The sequence below is a fragment of the Carassius auratus genome, chromosome 17 (genome assembly GCF_003368295.1).
Source record: "Carassius auratus strain Wakin chromosome 17, ASM336829v1, whole genome shotgun sequence".
NCBI classification, from domain to species: Eukaryota; Metazoa; Chordata; class Actinopteri; order Cypriniformes; family Cyprinidae; genus Carassius; species Carassius auratus.
Window position 1 is genome coordinate 21,303,696 of NC_039259.1, and position 19,867 is coordinate 21,323,562.

The window sequence follows — 19,867 nt, forward strand, 5'->3', positions numbered from 1 at the left end:
TTAATCTTGCTGCCACGTTCTGAATTAATTGTAAAGGTTTGATAGAATTGGCTGGAAGACCTGCCAAGAGGGCATTGCAATAGTCCAGCCTGGAGAGAACAAGAGCTTGAACAAGGAGTTGTGCAGCATGTTCCGAAAGAAAGGGCTTGATGAAGGCAATGACTTGTGATGTGTAATGACAGACAGCAGAAGATATAAAGGGTTGGATGTCGAAAACTGGTTCCATTTTAGAACCAGTTCCGAATTTCCAAGAAACAGGTATTCGGTAAGACACATGCATTTAGATTCTGCTTAAAAATTCCTGCATTTATATTTTGATGTGATTAAAAACACTATTAAGTGCAGGAACGAAAATAACTTGTGCCCTGTTTGCGTGCAGTGCACACGAAGCGCAAGCACGAGCACAAAAAACGGTGGTCGGCGGTACGGTTTCTTGTTTTTTGTCCTTTCTCAAACTGTTCTGTGGATTTCAACTGTAGTAAAGGTTGTTCTGGGCTGACAATGACTTTCATATTTGTCAACCAATATACAGAAAACGATGTTGGTATAACATCATAAACAAAGACGTTTTTATCTTACATGAACATAAAACAGGGGTTGAATGACTTCAGATTTTTTAAAGTCGACATTTATGTGATGAAAGTCGATTCCAGGTTGACTAGAAGCTGATGACGTCATCACTGAGCAAATAAGTCTGGAGCTGTGACAAACCCCTTGTGCACAGCTATGGCATATGGCATATGACACAGTGCTGCCCATATGGCTATTGCCCCATTAACAGCTAATTGTTATCAGTTCTTTTGCCTATGGGTCATTTTATTTTTCACAAATTTATGCTCATTCTAAATCAGAAACAGATATAGCAATGTAAAGATTCAATTTATATGAATGCATTAGTGAAATATATATATATATATATATATTATCTGCCTTTTGTCTTGCGCTGCTTTATATAACTTTATTTTTTATTTTATTATATGTCTTTTTTTACATTCTCTTATTGTATAGTTGTATCTACATTTTATATTTTGATCTAGATTTTAAGGCTTTAATGTTAATGTTATCTGTGTGAAAATACAAAAAACATCCAAACCAAGTTAAGATTAACAATTTAATTGAGGTTCAACAAATAAAAAAACAGATGCAATATGGATAAACAAATGATAAAGCTTGGCTTATTGAATATCAGATCCCTTTCTACGAAAACACTTTTTGTAAATAATATGATCACTGATCATAATCTAGATGTGCTCTGTATGACAGAAACCTGGCTAAAACCTGATGATTACATTATTTTAAATGAGTCCACCCCCCAAGATTACTGTTATAAACATGAGCGCTAAAAGGCAAAGGGGGAGGTGTTGCTTCAATTTATAACAACGTTTTCAGGATTTCTCAGAGGGCAGGCTTCAAGTATAACTCGTTTGAAGTAATGGTGCTTCATATAACATTATCCAGAGAAACAAATGTTAATGATAAATCCCCTGTTATGTTTGTACTGGCTACTGTATACAGGCCACCAGGGCACCATACATACTTTATTAAAGAGTTTGGTGATTTTACATCTGAGTTAGTTCTGGCTGCAGAAAAAGTTTTAATAGTTGGTGATTTTAATATCCATGTTGATAATGAAAAATATGCATTGGGATCAGCATTTATAGACATTCTGAACTCTATTGGGGTTAGACAACACGTTTCAGGACCTACTCATTGTCGAAATAATACTCTAGATTTAATACTGTCACATGGAATTGATATTGATAGTGTTGAAATTATGCAGCCAAGTGATATCTCAGATCATTATTTAGTATTGTGCAACCTTCATATAGCCAAAATTGTAAATTCTACTTCTTGTTACAAGTATGGTAGAACCATCACTTCTACCACAAAAGACTGCTTTTTAAGTTATCTTCCTAATTTATCCAAACTCTTAGCATATCCAAAACCTCAGAACAACTTTTTGAACAGAAACTATGGACTCTCTCTTTTCTAGCACTTTAAATACAGTTGCTCCTTTACGCTTAAGGAAGGTTAAGGAAAACAGTTTGACACCATGGTATAATGAGCATACTCGCACCCTAAAGAGAGCAGCCCGAAAAATGGAGCGCAGCTGGAGGAAAACAAAACCAGACATATTTCGTATTGCTTGGCGGGAAGTAACCTCTCCTACAGAAAAGCATTAAAAACTGCTAGATTCGATTACTTTTCTTCTCTTTTAGAAGAAAACAAACATAACCCCAGGTATTTATTCAATACAATGGCTAAATTAACGATAAATAAAGCCTCAACAAGTGTTGACATTTCCCAACACCACAGCAGTAATGACTTTATGAACTACTTTACTTCTAAAATCGATACTATTATAGATAAAATTGCAACCATTCAGCCGTCAGCTACAGTATCGCATCAGACAGTGCACTATAGACCCCCTGAGGAACAGTTACACTCATTCTCTACTATAGGAGAAGAAGAATTGTATAAACTTGTTAAATCATCTAAACCAACAACATGTATGTTAGACCCTATACCATCTAAGCTCCTAAAAGAGGTGCTTCCAGAAGTCATAGATCCTCTTCTGACTATTATTAATTCCTCATTGTCATTAGGATATGTACCCAAAACCTTCAAACTGGCTGTTATTAAGCCTCTCATCAAAAAACCACAACTTGACCCCAAAGAACTAGTTAATTAAAGACCAATCTCGAATCTCCCTTTTCTGTCCAAGATACTAGAAAAGGTGGTATCCTCACAATTATATTCCTTCTTAGAGAAAAATGGTATATGTAAGGATTTCCAGTCAGGATTTAGACCGTATCATAGTACTGAGACTGCTCTCCTTAGAGTTACAAATGATCTGCTTTTATCATCTGATCGTGGGTGTATCTCTCTATTAGTTTTATTTGATCTTAGTGCTGCGTTTGACACAATTGACCACGGCATTTTTTTGCATAGACTTGAACACTTTGTTGCCATTAATGGGAGTGCATTAGCATGGTTTAAATTGTACTTATATGACCGCCATCAGTTCGTAGCAGTAAATGAAGATGTATCATATCGATCACAAGTGCAGTATGGAGTACCTCAAGGCTCAGTACTAGGGCCGCTACTCTTCATGCTTTATATGTTACCCTTGGGAGATATCATCAGGAAACATGGTGTTAGCTTTCACTGTTATGCTGATGATACTCAGCTCTATATTTCTTCGCGGCCTGGTGAAACACACCAATTTGAAAAACGAATGGAATGCATAGTCAATATAAAAAACTGGATGACGAGTAATTTCTTACTGCTAAATTCTGAAAAAACAGAGGTGTTAATTATAGGACCTAAAAACTTGTAATAAACAAGAACACTGTCTAAGACTTGATGCCTGCTCTGTCAATTCTTCGTCATCAGTTAGGAACCTAGGTGTGTAATTTGATCACAATCTTTCCTTAGAATGCCACGTTTCTAGCATTTGTAAAACTGCATTTTTCCATCTCAAAAATATATCTAAATTACGGCCTATGCTCTCAATGTCAAATGCAGAAATGTTAATCTATGCATTTATGACCTCAAGGTTAGATTATTGTAATGCTTTTTTGGGTGGTTGTTCTGCACGCTTAGTAAACAAACTACAGCTAGTCCAAAATGCAGCAGAACCACGAAGTATGGCCATATTAGCCCGGTCCTGTCAACACTGTACTGGTTCCCTATCAAACATCGTATAGATTTTTAAATATTGCTTATTACTTATAAAGCCCTGAATGGTTAAGCACCTCAGTATTTGAATGAGCTCCTTTTACATTATAATCCTCTACGTCCGCTATGTTCTCAAAACTCAGGCATAATACCTAGAATATCAAAATCAACTGCGGGTGGCAGATCCATTTCCTATTTGGCGCCTAAACTCTGGAATAACCTTCCTAACATTGTTCGGGAGGCAGACACACTCTTGCAGTTTAAATCTAGATTAAAGACCCATCTCTTTAACCTGGCTTACACATAACATACTAATATGGTTTTAATATACAAATCCGTTAAAGGATTTTTAGGCTGCATTAATCAGGTAAACTGGAACCGGAAACACTTCCCATAACACCCTATGTACTCATCATTAGAAGAATGGCATCTACGCTAATATTTGTCTGTTTCTCTCTTATTCGGAGGTCACCGTAGCCACCAGATCCAGTCTGTATTCAGATCAGAGGGTCACTGCAGTCACCAGGATCCATTACGTATCCAGACCAGATGGTGAATCAGCACCTGGAAAAGACCTCTACAGCCCTGAAAGACAGCGGAGACCAGGACAACTAGAGCCCCAGATACATATCCCCTGTAAAGACCTTGTCTCAGATGACCACCAGGTCAAGACCACAGGAAACAGATGATTCTTCTGCCAATCTGACTTTGCTGCAGCCTGGAATTAAACTACTGGTTTCGTCTGGTCAGAGGAGAACTGGCCCCCCAACTGAGCCTGGTTTCTCCCAAGGTTTTTTTCTCCATTCTGTCACCGATGGAGTTTCGGTTCCTTGCCGCTGTCACCTCTGGCTTGCTTAGTTGGGGTCACTTCATCTACAGCGATATCGTTGTCTTGATTGCAAATAAATGCACAGACACTATTTACCTGAACAGAGATGACATCTGTGAATTCAATGAAGAACTGCCTTTACCTATCATTTTGCATTATTGACACACTGTTTCCCTAATGAATGTTGTTCAGTTGCTTTGACACAATGTATTTTGTTTAAAGCGCTATATAAATAAAGGTGATTTGACTTGACTGTGTGCACCGGGGGTCTGAGAGTAACGCAATTTCGATTCTCTGTATGTATGTACTGTACATGTGGAAAAATTGACATTAAAGCAGACTTGAACTTGAAAGTGATTGCGTGTGTGAATTAATTATACATGGCAGCGTTTCTCTAGTAGTAGTGATGCTGTGAGGTTTAGTTATTAAGAAATATATACTTGAACATTTTTGTTTCAAAGCTGTTTTACTGAGAAATCACAGAACAGTTTTGACAGTACATTTGCACACTGAATTATTATGTGTGCGTGCGATCAGCGCCTGACATATGAGTTACTGTCTTTAGCCTATGTGTGTGTGTTACAGAACAGCAGAACATTAGATTAGATCAATGATTAATTTACATGTACAATAAGAATACAAAAATAGAATGTGCGTTCAAACTGGGCTACAACAATATGTAAATATCATGTACGTTCATGATTGTATGTATATGAACGTTTATGCAAGATTAGTGAAAAACTACAATTTTGAAGTCACTGAAATAAGGTCATAAAACACATACAGACATTTTATAGCCTTTTATTGTGACCAGCCTAAGGCACACCTATGCAATAATCATGCTGTCTAATTAGCATCTTGATATGCCACACCTGTGACGTGGATGGATTATCTCGGCAAAGGAAAAGTGCTCACTATCACAGATTTAGACAGATTCGTGAACAATATTTGAGACAAACAGGCCTTTTGTGTACATGTAAAAAGTCTTAGATCTTTGAGTGCAGCTCATGTAAAATGGGGGGAAGAACAATAGAAATGTGTTTCCCCTGAAACTTGATTAGCCAGTATCCCCCCCCCCTCCATAAAAAAGCCACTTTAACCCATTTAATCCTATTTTTTTTTTCTGAGACATGAAAATACACAAATGTTTCATTAGTAATCCATTAAATAATAATAATAATAATAATAATAATTATTATTATTATTATTATTATTATTATTATTATTATTATTATTATTATTATTGTTAATAGTATTTATTTATTTATTTTATGATGGAAAAGTTTTTTTAATGTAAAATTGTGGGACAAATTGTATTTTATGGTCAGTCAGAATTGTGACCGGTGGGATAATGTATACTTAATTAATATATTTCTGCAGTCATCAAAATCTTAAAAAAAATATTTATCTCAGTCCAGTTAAAAATACTAATAGGAATACTGAGATTAAAATGTAAACTAATGTATTTCGAAATGTTTACTTTATTGTAACATTGTTATAACATTTATAATATTTTACATTTTAATTTAGTGCAATATTCACTGTAATTTTGTCATTGTAACATTTTAGTGCAAATGTCCTCAACTCTGGACCTAAATATCCACTTACCTACAGAAATTAGCTCCAACCATGTTTAATCACCCCTAGCTGCAACTTCTTAGTAACCCTGAAAACCTTGATTAGCTTCTTCAGGTCTATTTGATTAGGGTTGTATGATCTACTTCAGCCATCATCTTCTCATGGTGCAAAGAGGAAGTAAACTGTTCTGGTCATGTGACAATTTGCACTAACCATGTGACATAACACATATTTCATTTTTCCATATTTGTAGGACATGCACTAAAACACCAGCCCCACACACACACACACACACACACACACACACACACACATACACATATATATATATATATATATATATATATATATATATATATATATATATATATATATATATATATATATATATATATATATATATATATATATATATATTGTAAATGACTACCTACTTTAAATGGATAAATGAAAGAACCTAATATCACCATCCTTTCAGGGTTTGTACTACATTGAGAAAATATAATTTACTGCTTTATCTCTCATTTTCAGATTTTTTTTTTTTTTTTTTTTGAGCAAGAAAAAAAAAGAATCACTGAGGTGAATCTCCTTTATTAGTCTGATGGGTTTGTTTATAAACATTGTCAGGGTCGACTTGGGCACATCATAAACAAATGAAGGCTATCATGTTGCAAGCAATTTTTCTGAATGTGTATTTTTACTCTAAAAAATAATCACCACCATTAAGCACCATTACATTTATCATGCTAATAATGTTATTTTCTCTCTCTGTAGGACTTAGATGGGGCCTTTCCCATCATATTTTGTTTTGTATTTTGTTCTGGCTTAAGTAGGATGATGTAACATTTAGGTGCAAATATGCAGAATAGCAAACCAAAGCTTGAGGCTAAGATAGCAAAAATCTCCACAGCTACAGTAAATTTTCCAGGAGAACTGATATAAGATGGGATAAATGTGATCCATACAGCACAGTATATAAGCATACTGAATGTGATGAACTTAGCTTCGTTAAAGTTATCAGGTAGTGTGCGAGCCAAAAAAGCCAGAACGAAGCACAAGACAGCCAACAGACCAATATAACCCAGAACAGCAGAGTACCCTATTATAGAACCCAGATTGCACTCAAGAATTATCTTTTCCTTATAATATCTCAGATTTTTGTGGGGAAACGGAGGAGATATTGTTAGCCAAAGCACACAGATAAGAACTTGTATAAGCGTAAAGGCAAGAACACTGAGTCGTTGTTGTGCAGGCCCAAACCATTTCATGACATTACTTCCTGGTAGTGTAGCCTTGAAAGCCATTAACACCACTATTGTTTTCCCCAGAACACAGGAGATACAGAGGACAAAGGTGATTCCAAATGCTGTGTGACGCAACATACAGGACAGCTCAGTGGGCCGACCAATGAAAGTAAGTGAACAGAGGAAACACAGAGTCAGTGAGCAGAGGAGCAGGAAGCTCAGTTCAGAGTTATTGGCCTTTACTATGGGGGTGTCCTTCTTACTGTAAAAAAGGGTGGCCACCAGTGCAGTTAATCCTGCTCCAAAGAGTGAGAAAAAGACTAGCACTATACCCATAACTTCTGTAAATGACAGAAACTCTACAGCCTTTAACACACATTTATTTTTCTCAGCATTTGACCAGTATTCCCATGGACACTGCTTGCAATTGTTTGAATCTGGAAAGGAAGATGATGGTCACACTTAATTTTAAAGTCCAATGTTTGCTTTTAACAAACCATTAACTATGACCTTTGCCTCTGTAATCGTCTATTTTACTGCTAAGGTAGTTGTTAAGCTTATGTATTGGGATAAGGGAATGCTGAATATTGTAACGCAGATTATGTACTTTACAAGTACTAATAAACAGCCAATATGATAATAAAAGGTATGCTAATAAGTAACTGGATAATAGTGAGAATTGTCCCCTGTACTAAAGTGTTGCCAAGTTGATCACTGTAGTTAGAATTAGACATTGTTGGCAGAAAATATCATTGTAGAAGGAAAACACTAAAAGGAACTAAACAATTTTCTTTGAAAATGTGAGATGAGCTAAAGATTACCTGTCTCATTACTGATTTCTCCTTCTGCACATGGAATACAGTCGTAACAGCAGACAGGTCTTCCTTTCTGTGCAGCTTTCCTAGTGCCTGGAGGACAGCTCTCACTGCACACAGACCTTGGCTTCTACATAAAAATATACATTTGTATTTTACAATTTAATGTAGTCTATTTCTAGTGCAGCCCACTTTGTTGAAAGAGGCTATTTACACTTTCTTTGCTAACCAAAGTCTGGTTGATATAGACAGTATTACAAAAGACACATATCAGACAACAGGATCAGTGGTATTGTTAGGGTTCTGTCACTTCCAGTTTATTTGTGGTTTTGTGACAGTGCCCTGATATACCTCATACCTGTCATGTCGTGTTTTCACAGGAGCTGGGGTTTGCCTCAGCTGCTTTCATGTCATGTTTTTTTGTGTCTTATTAGTTCCGTGTTCGTGTTTTGTTTTGTTCAACCACATGTCTTGTGATTGCTTTGCTGGACACGTGCTTGTGTTTTTGTTTTGTGTGAGCACATGGCTTTTGTTTTGTTTGTTTCTGTGTGTCATATGCTCTTATGTCTATTGTCTTGACGCCACCCTTCTTGTTATCTGATTATTGGTTCAGTTGATCCACCTGTGTCTTCCTTGTTACCCTCCTTGTTTGCTCCCTATTTATTATCCTTGTGTTTGCAGTCCTGTGCTAGTTAATTGTCAAATGCACCCCTCATGGTTCCTGTCTTGTCCTATCCTGCCTAGCCTTGCCTGCCTGTTCTCTCCCTTGGGGTAGTTTTGTTTGCTTTTGTTTCATTTATTATTATTAAAATACCTCTGTTGTTCAATTCATCCAGTCTTCACCTCATTTCTTCACCCAAATCCTGACAGACATAGGGTGTAAAGCATGATGGTGGCATATTTTGACACAATTAACCACAGTTTGAATTGGTCTTTTGCCAAACTCACACTTCTCTCTTTTCAAATCACAAATCTGACCGGAAATAGATTTGTTTTCTATGAAAATTAGGCAAGTATTTGAAAAATGGAAATAAAATGCACCTCATGTATTTAATAATAAAGTTTTTATTGGGTAAAGTTAGGAATAGGTGTATTTATTGTCATATAAATTGTATTGTCCCAATATAAGCTTTTTAGAAATTTAGAAATTTTAAGAAATATGATAATTTTATACACAATATGTTATCATTGCATACTTTTTTATAATGAATTACAGTACTGGGTTGCAATTTACTACTATTGTTTGCACTAAGTATAAATAGCATCTACATGGGGAGAGCAGGGCACAAACTAATGCGGGATTAATTGTAACACATATGATTCAAATATTTCCACACATGATAGCATATAAAAAACATCTCAGGTTATGCATGTAACCATGGTTCCCCAAGGGAGCAAGACGCTGTTTCGAACGATATGGGGAATGCCTTTAGCATGATCCACTCAGAATACAGTATAATGTGCAATATATCCAATGAAAGGGCATGACGTCATGGAAGGGGTGACATAAGTGACCAGGAAGCTATAAAAGCATGTGCCGTGCAGCTAGCATCAGCTTCGAAGAGAAAAGCAAGAGCTAGCACAGGGGTGCACAACCCTGCTCCTGGCGATCGACTGTCCTGCAAAGTTTAGCTCCAATCCTAATCAAACACACCTGAAGCAACTAATTAAGGTCTAAATGCTCACTTAAAAATTAAAGGCAGGTGTGTTTGATTAGGGTTTGAGCCAAACTTTGCAGGACAGTCGATCGCCAGGAGCAGGGTTGGGCACCCCTGAGCTAGCAGGAGTTCTGGGAGTATGGCCTTGAGATGCAGCATCTCGTTCCCTTGAAGAACGATAGTTACATGCATAACCTGAGACGTTCCTCTTCAGGAACTTGAGTTGTATCAAATGCTATGGGGAACGAGGTGCCCACGCTGCCAGACTTCCACATCCATACCTAGTGTATATCCGAAGAGCACAGCTAAGGTGAGATAACAGAAGAGCCTGGAGTGGCCTCTAACACCCTCAGGGGCCACACCCAAAGTTTACACAACTCTGGTTTCAGTTATCAGTTAACAATTATCATACCCCGTGCCTGTGAGAGTAGATCTCTTCTGACTGGAACCTCCCATAGAGAGCCGTCGAGGAGCGAGATCAGATCTGAGAACCATACTCTGCCCAGCCAGAAGGGGGCTACTAATAAACTAATAAAAGCCGAACCCCATCCTGGCGTACTCTTGCCAGAGCGATCAGGGGAAAAGCGTACAGATGAAGCCTCGGTCAAGTCTGCACCTAAGCATCCAGTCCCAGGGGAACTGGATGAACTAGAGAGAACCAGAGGTGACTCAAAGAGGGAATATACACTGCTCTGAGTGAGAGGATTTTGTCCTAGGACCACACAAGGATCTGGTGCACCAGCTTCGCCAGTACAAGGGTCGTGAACGCAGACCTCCCTGGTGATTGATGTAAGAGATCACTGATGTGTTGTCATTGCGCACCAACACATGGTGACCTCTTAGGTCTGGGAGGAATTGTTTCAATGCTCGATACATGGCTAGCATCTCCAAACAGTTGATATGCCATGTTAGATGCTGACCACTCCACAGACCGCAGGCAGGGTAGCCACTAATGACCGCACCCCAGCCGGTGAGGGATGCATCTTTAGCTAGCATTACTCGGTGACAAGGAGCTCCCAGCACCGGGCCCTGATTCAAGAACCAAGGTTTCTTCCAAATGTCTCAGGCACGGAGACATCGTTGCGTGACATTGATAGTTTGAAGTGAATTCCTCCTCTGGGAAAATCCCTTGGTTTTGAGCCACCACTGTAGGGGTCTCATGTACAGCAGGCCAAAAGTCTCACATTGGACACAGCTGCCATTAAACTCAGTAATCTCTGAAACTGCTTTACAGTGAATGGCTGGCCTTCTCTGACTCTCTTGACTGACATGAGGATCAACTCACTCGATACAAGCAGGGGACAGACATGCCTGCTTTGAGGTCGAATCCCACACCATGCCTAGATAAGTGGTCAAACCCAGCTCCCCCATGTGGGCAAGAACGACATCTCGATGTTGAACTGCCATCTGCTCTGATTGAGCTAAAATCAACAAATTGTTGATATAGTTTAGTATGCGGATGCCCTGCAGTCACAGTGGAGCCAGAGCAGCATCCAAACACTTTGTAAACGTGCAGGGTGAGAGTGCAAGGCTAAATGGAAGTACTCGATATTGGTATGCTTCACCCCCGAAAGCAAACCTCAGACACGTCCTGTGTTGGGGAAGGATGGAGACATGGAACTTTGCATCTTTGAGATCTATCATGCCAAACCAGTCCTCGGACCTGATTTGAGATACAACATGCTTGATGGTGAGCATCTTGAACTTCCATCGCATGACTAAGCAGTTTAACTGTTGCAGATCTATGATCAGATATAATCCCCCCCATCCCTCTGTAAAACCTGGATTCCCAGTCTTGAGGAGGGACCACCTTGATGGCCTCCTTCCTTAATAGGATGTTCACTTCCTCTTCCATAACCAGAGCCTGCTCGGATCCGACCAACGTCGGAATAACCCTGTTGAATCTCAGTGGTGGAGAGCTGAACTGAATGCGATAGCCTTTTTCTACCGTGTGCAGTACCCATTGAGATACATTTGGCAGTAGTGTAGTTTCCACTCTGTTAAATAATGTACTAAGTGAATCAGTCTCTCAAAACTGACCTCTGGTGTTATAGAGGCAGCTAGATCGGTGCCCTGAAGTGGAGGACCAGCAGGGGGCAACCGATCTAACTGTTTTAGAGACCCTCAAAGGTGTAGCGAGCCTCTCAACTCTGCTACGTTCATGGGTGGAAGAAACTAGAGCTCTGGGAGGGTTGGCAGGCCGACTTCCCGAGGGCATGGACCCACTCTACACTCTGCTTTGGACTTAGAAGTCTCCAGCCATGCTGTGTTCTTGAACCTTGTGGTACATGGAGCTGGTACAGATGCCCCAAGAGAGCTATGAGGGAGAAACCTATGGAACACTGCCGTTTTCTTACACGCCGCCTGGTACCTGTCGCTGAACAGGCCAGAATGCTGCAGTGAGGCTTCCATTAGGCAGACTCTGTACCTTTCTTTCATATCAGACAGGGTCAGCTATAAGTGCCTCACCACGGCCACCATAGTTGCCATAGACCACCTGATGCCACGAGTGGTCTCTTTGGTGGTGCAGAGGGAAAGATCAGCAGTCCGCCTTAGCTCAGTGATGTTGTCAGACTTTCCTCTCCCTCATCAAGCTCTTTCAGTAGGTCGGGTTGGCACACCTGTAACACAGCCATTGTGTGCAGTCACGCACCAGCCTGACCTGCTGCAGCATACCCTACTCTTTGACACTCTCCACATCAACCACCTCGAAGTGTCGATCCCTCTCCCCGAGGGGAAGAAACCACAGAGTTGGCTTCCGATCCCAGGGATTGGACACCAGATCTGTCAGATGAGAAAGGAGATAGGGACTCGCCCATCTCAATTCCCTCTGTCAGATCCACCTGCAAAAGTGCGGCTGCCATTCAGCTTCAGCAGAAGTGGTGCAAAACCTTCACGGGAAATGCTGGAGAAGGCTCCCTCCTCAAAGAGAGCTTTGTGGGATCTAACTGTTAATTTAAAATTAGACAAATCTGCTTATATATTATTTTAATCCCCAATCTGATATTTAGCAGTTTTGATAGTTCTTTAATGCTTCACTAGCTAGCAGAAGACACTTTTTTTATTCCGGTTGGGCAGATGGGGAGCATTGTGAAACTGCGATACAATTATTACTAACTATGCTATATTACTGAATATGCTATTCTATGACATTAGTGATGTAATTTACATTAATTACTTTAATTCATTTTAATGGGAAATTGTGAGAAACAGGTAAATAAAGAATGAGAATCAATGTTCAATATTCATAAATGATCATTTCAAGAAATATAAAGCATTTTGGCTATATTTGTTTCCTGTTCTGTTAGAGATGTGTGTGGAGAACAGAGCCCATTCAATGTGAGGGGGCACATGCCCACTCAGAATTTGAGTCAAGTTGATTTTGAATACAAAGGAAAAAAATAGCCGATTAGTATATTATCGAGTGCAGCATTAGTTCAGTCAGGCCATGGAGGCAAAGGCTGCAACCAGCGGATGCGGTCAGCTGTCAAATATTTCCAATCACTACTATTCTCCAATTATACACAGGACATATATATGTGGCACTACTGCTCGGTAAGTATGCTCAAATGGCTCGCAACCCTCCCTCCCTCCCCATTATAAGCATAAGCATTTTACTGTGCACCTTCTGGTTGTCGTATCTTTGTTTCAGATCACTAAGGCTTTCTCACTGAGGTCCACTGAGAGACACTCATCCTCATAACCAAGCTAGGGTAGACGTCCCACTGCCACATCTACATGATTACCACTGTTTGCCCTCTGGAGTCTAAGGGTATTTTTGGGGCCTGGAAATTTTTTGTCATCTCATTTTTTCAGTTTCTTATAAATATCTATATGGGTGAAGTGTAATCTCACTGTAATCAGTACAAACTGGGCTATAGTAATATATGAGCAGCATGTATGTGCATGATTGTGTTTTTGAGAAAAAAAATATATTATGCGTGGTTAGTGAAAAACTGTTAAATCACTTGAATAAGGCAAAAAAAAAAAACACATAAAGAACATTGGTTACTGGGATTTTTGAGAACTGGAGCTTGTAGCCTAGAATTTTTCTTTTTAAATTATGTGAAAATTATCTTGTTTACTCACTTACAGAAAACAATATATTGATTTAAATTTTCTAAGACACTTTTTGTTGGTAAAAGACATATGTGAGTAGGGGTCAACTATCATGAATATCATTGTGATTTACACATGAGAAGACAAAGGCCCGCATAATGAGCTGCATAATGAGCCTTTAAGTCAGCTTGTGTCACTAAAATAAATGTATATAAAATATATTTAATTTTCCCATAACATAATTTAATATCCACCGGCAAGTGCAAATAAATTTGTTGTTTATTGGGAACAATCAAAGCTGACTTTCAAACTAAATTTTTTGCATCATTACTCCAGTCACACAATTCAGAAATCCTTTTAAAAATCTTATTTTCTACAGAAAACATTTATTGTTATTATTATCGTTATTATTATTATTATTATTATTATTATTATTATTATTATTATTATTAATGTTGAAAAGAGCTGAGAATATTTTTCAGTTTTTTTTTAGGGGGGATAAATTGAAAGAACAACATTGTTTGTTACATTTGTTACAGTTTTCTTTATTTGTTACATTTATATTATTTACATCAAGCTTTTGAATGGTATAGTAGTGTATATTGTTATTGAAACTTCATAATATTTCACTTGATTATACATTTAGTCAGGAATTATAATTTGGAAAAAGTATTTGGAAAAAGTCTGACTAGTAAAATGTTTACACGTTATGTAAAAACTAGTACAAGTATATAAATAAATAAAAAGAGACTTACTCATGTTTATGATCTCTGCTGAATAAAGTGCTTCATTCTTTTTTCTGAGTAAATCTAATTCTCAAATCCTCAACCACATCACATCTTTTTGGGGTGAATTATGTCTTATTCCTCTCATCGTGAAGCAAACAGTAAAATAAAAGACTTGAAGAACAGTCTAGCTGTGTTTTCTTCTGTTGTGTGGGTGTATTCAAGCGCACTTCAGTTTGAAACATTAGAATCTGAATAGAGCGTATAGCGCGGGGACGTGGTCTCATTAGAAGATAATGAAGAGAGACGTGAAAAACGGACATCGCGTTGTTTTCATATGGATTACTTTATCACAGAATATTTGTTTTTAAACTAAACACTTGTTTAGTTTAAAAGTAGACGTCACATTTCTATAGATATCTCATCATGTCTCTTCGTTGAGTATTCACTGAGTTACAGTTAATTTTAATGATGCATTTTTAAATGAAGATCAGCGTTAGACAAAGGCTGCAGACAGCACACCTTGTTTGTTATCTTTATTTTATAAGTGCACAAAGTTTTGTTGTTATTATGTCTGTATACAAAAAAAAGTAGACCCTTTACAGATTCGATTGATGTATTGCTCTTATCTGTACAATTAATACTGAAAGTGTAATTTAAGTTCTTTTCGGGGGTTATCAGGAGAAAATGAGAGGGTAACTCCAGAAGGTTAAAGACATTATTAAGGGTGCTTTTACACCAGCCTCATTTAGCTCGGTTGAATCGTAACAGAGTTTGTTTCCCCCTTTGGTGCGATTCGTTTGGGCAGGGGTGAAAGCAAGCAATCGCACTCGGGTGCGCACCAAAGGCTGACCAAACAAGCATACTGAGACCTGCTTGAAGAGGTGGTCTCTGTAAGCTTTCAAACGAACTCTGGAGAGGTTTGTTTGTGGTGAGAACGTTATCCGACCTCGAACAGACCCAACTGCAAAAAGTACTAATCATTTTTGGACTTAATCAGCTGCCGTAGTCAGCTGCGCTGTGCATTATGGGATGAGGAAGTGTTTGTTGACAGTTTGCACTTTAGCATGGCAGCTCGTGGACAAACTTGGAGTAGTGAGGAGGTGCGGAGCCTCATATAAATTTGGTCAGATTACCATGAGCATGTCAGAGTTAAGAAAAATGAATGCATGCCTCTGCTTGAAGTAACAAACGATGCCCGCTTGCCGTTTGCAGTGCATTAGAACATTGTTTTCAAGCCGCACTATGGAGAGATGACTGCGCTGGCTGGTTTTGTCCCTGGCCATAATCCATAAAGAATAACTCTTTCTGGTGAATTCTCTCATCAGAAACAGTGTAAATGTGTGTACGAATCTGTAAGATTAAGAAATATTAATTTTATAGTGTAAACAGCCTCAGTGATTTTAATAGGCATATTTGAGAGTGCTCGAACTAGACTGTCAGTGAAAACGTTCTTTGATAATGTAAATGTTCTTTGTACTCTTCAACTCTTATACTCTTTCACTATAAATCAAAATAATCTATAAAGATGAGACACAAGATATTTTAACAAAACTTTACCGCAATTTGTGCCCCATTAAAAAAAAATAATGAGTGCATGACAATCCTGGTGGAGAAAGAGGAGTGATATGTTCTTAGCTGTGAATTGTTTTTTGATTGTCTGAATGTGTTTTTTTATCGGTTTACCCACACTGTTTTGAACTATACTGTATAGCTGTGTGTTGCTATCAGGGTGATCACGTTTTTCATTTTTAATTATTTAAAACAACATTATTTTATAAAAGTTACTTATATTTATTTATTTACAAAATATTTTAGTTTGACGTGTGTGTGTGTGTGTGTGTATACACACAAACTGAGAAAATCCAAATTGCATAATATTGAATATAAATAGTTTTGTGCAGTGGATCCAGATTTGGTCAGAAATTTGAACAAACTCCACTGTTTATTTATTTATTTGTGTATCCTTTGTGTTATTCTTTGCACGTATTATAGGTCAATGTAAGTAATCTGAAATTTTCTTTTAAATAAACATGTTATTGCCATTTACCTCCAGCTGTCCTCCAGTCCAGATAATGTTTTTAGTGTTGAGCACAAAGTTCTGGTTAGGGGGCAGTGCAGCATCATAGTATCCCACTGGTATAAATTGGATTGAGCCATCAGAGTCCTTCTGCCAGTTCACAACCTCATATTGGGCTACTGCAGCACCAGTGCTGTCAAACCACACACGATCTCCCATCTTTACGGTAAAGTTTACTCTTTTCAGAGCTTCAACAACCTATTGAGAAAAAAGCATTTTAAACATTTTCAAACAGAAACCCATTTTGCTGTCCCTTTTGGTCTGTCACTTTTTAATTTTTGATTTTTATTTTATTACAATACCTGCTGAGGTTGTATTTTCAGGTCTTTCTCACAACCTTCCCTTTCTTTACACTTGAGTAGACTGTGTAGTGAATGAGCCACAGCATAAACTGCTTTGTACACATTGCTTGAATATCTTTGTTCAGGCACATCTTCATTGTAGTTTTTAAGCAAAAGTAGATCCTGATATATGTTGCAACTTGCATTTTGAGAAGAATTTCCCTCTGTCCATGAACATGGAAAATCTGTTTCCCAGAATGATTTTATAACATAGTCTGCAAAACCTTCAATATCGATTTTTCTCACTGCAAAACCCAGCGACCCTCCAAGTACATGAAAGCTGTTTGGAGTGATCAAACTCTTAGCAGTTATCCATGCCTCCACCCCAATTATTTGCAGGCCTGTAATATTCTCAGTGCTTAATTGCTCAAGTAAATTTTCCATTTCAAAACTGGTAAGAAATGCAACAATCACTTTTGCAGTGCTTTTCTTAATTCTGTCAACTGCTTTTCTAAGCTTTTCAGGCTCTGTTCGGTAGAATTTCACAGAGTACTCCACACAAATCCCTTCTTCCTGGGCTGTATTCAGAAATATGGCCATTCCATTGTTTCCATAATCATTGTCACTGTTCACAGTTCCCACCCAAGACCAGCCAAAGTGCTTGATTATGTATGCAAGTGCTCTGCTCTGGTGATAATCACTAGCAATAGTCCTGAAGAAAGAGGGATAGTTTTTCCTGTTACTAAGACATTCACATGTGGCTGAGTGACTTATCTGAAAAAGAAAAAAAGCAGACAGTGATACCATCATCAGTATTAAAATAATTATCAGAATTAATGTATAGGCAGACCCTTACCACTGGAATTTTAAAAGGTCCCGTAGTTCTGGACAGAATCACTGTGGCTGATGACTCTGTTTCTCCTATGATGGCATGTATAGGAGACTGCCCATTGCATGTGTCCTCTGCTGCAAATTCTTGTCCATTCATTAATGCCATAGTTGCACTCATAGAAGAAAGTCTTGAACCACAGGTATCATAAATTCGGTAACCAATATAAACATTTGGGAGTAAACTTTTACTTTTGTTAATCTCATCAATGGCAAAGGTCATGGTCTGAGCCATCCGGAAATCTCTTAGATTTACACTGAAAACATTTAAAAGCTAGGGTTAGTACAAAAAAAAGGATAAGAGGTAGGACATTTCATCACCTATGAATTATGTTTCTATATATTTTTTTCTTTGCGAACATTTTTGAACTGATGTATGAAAGAGACTTGTTTCCCATATCACTATATACAATGCAAAAACTTTGAAACGTAATATCTCAGAACTTTTCAGAATGCAGACAGAACCGTAAAACTCCAAGGTGATGACTTATATTCTTAATTTCTTTTTTTTTTTTTCTTTTTTTTTTTACATCTGTTAATTTGTGAAACATCATGACATCACTGATGTTATAATATACCTTTATAAATATACTTACTAATTGCAACAAATATATAAATGATCATATTAAATTTAGTTTTTATTTATTTATTTATTTCGGGGTTTTTTTTTCAATTAGTTAAATGTAGAAAACCTTGAGCATGATAGCAGCTGAGGTTTTTGTGTAAACTCAAATGAAGGTAAAGTCTCTATGCTCCGGATTGGAAAAAGTGCTCCAATAGTTACATCTCCATCTTTGGATATCAGCAGGTAATTGGGGTCTCCCATCATTCTGCAAGAAGGCTTTTCTGCTTGTATGTGAATGAAAAGCAGGAGTGTGTAAAGAAAGAAAAGCATCCCAAGGATTGAGCTCAACCACAAATGTCAAATGCAATTGACCAGATACATTATTTTCCTTTTTATAGAAATTACTAATATGGATGACTGATTATAAACATAGCCAATGACCTTATGAGGCAGGACATGGGGCAGGTCAAGTGGGTTGGAACAAGACGTAAGACGAGTCTAAGTAATACAATGGATGTACTTTCTCAAACAATCAAATGTAGTACACTGCAAAACTTTGTATAATATTGAAATAATCACTTTTGTCTATGCAATTGTATTTGCATTACCTAAAATCTAATAAAGTGTTTGAATTATCTAACCTAGCTGATGAATCATGAGTTTAAAAAGATAAAACAACAGTTTAATTAAGAAGTATCAAACATACTTTTTGAATATTATTTTATGGGAAAATATATTATCATATTAGTAATTACTTCTATCATCAACATTACTATATGCATTTTATTTATTTATTTTTATTTTTATATCATTTCCAATTTCATTTATATACCTCTGTATACACTTTAAAAATATTTCTAAACAATCTAATTTTAGTCAGTGTGTCACAAACCACTTTGGAGACGGAGGGTTTAGTGCACGTGAACAGTTTATTTACAATTGGTAATGTGACATGATAAACACACGGAGAGTCAGCTTAGGTGTGTCACAGGACATTGTCGTGGGGATATCTGAGGAAATAGGAAAGTCAGTTTAGTAGTGAGAGGTCGGGCACCAGTTCATGGTTGTGAATGGTAGACCGGACACCGGAGTACTGAGCTGGAGGTATCTTTATTCTGGTGAGTGATTACTGGGTGCAGGTCATCAGTACTGCGTTTATTGGGATCCTGCTTGATGGGAGTCAGGTGCGGGTGATGATTGAGGTGGCTGTGACAGAGTTCCTGACATTACCCCCTCGTCCAGTGGTGGCTCCTGACGCCCTGGCATGACGAAGACGGCAGCCGATCTGCATCGCGCATCTACTCCCACCTACCAATCGGGACAGAAGGTCTGGCTGTCCACTCGCGACATCCGACTGTGCTGGCCCTGCAATAAACTGAGTCCAGATTCGTCGGCCCCTTCACCATCCTAGAACAAGTCAACCCAGTCACCTACAAACTCCAACTCCCTCCTCAATATAAAATT

At 38.0% G+C, this 19,867-nt stretch overlaps 1 protein-coding gene across 1 annotated transcript; it reads right to left on the reverse strand.

Annotated features, from left to right (window-relative positions):
- Positions 1-6,843: 6,843 nt before the first annotated feature.
- Positions 6,844-18,866, reverse strand: LOC113116898 (extracellular calcium-sensing receptor-like). The gene is made up of 6 exons (XM_026285197.1): positions 18,531-18,866; positions 17,807-18,095; positions 16,972-17,724; positions 16,640-16,867; positions 8,154-8,277; positions 6,844-7,769 (listed from the first exon to the last, which is right to left on the reverse strand). Exons 1-6 carry the CDS (start codon positions 18,731-18,733, stop codon positions 6,844-6,846), a joined length of 2,523 nt encoding a protein of 840 aa, XP_026140982.1. The 5' UTR covers positions 18,734-18,866.
- Positions 18,867-19,867: the final 1,001 nt, after the last annotated feature.

Excerpts from the sequence above, each read along its gene's own strand:
- LOC113116898 (XM_026285197.1), bottom strand. The coding sequence starts at position 18,733 with ATGCTTTTCTTTCTTTACACACTCCTGCTTTTCATTCACATACAAGCA. Across the intron at positions 17,725-17,806 it reads GACCTTTTAAAATTCCAGTG|ATAAGTCACTCAGCCACATG; the intron begins GTAAGGGTCTGC and ends TTTCTTTTTCAG. Across the intron at positions 16,868-16,971 it reads TGAAAATACAACCTCAGCAG|GTTGTTGAAGCTCTGAAAAG; the intron begins GTATTGTAATAA and ends TTTTCTCAATAG.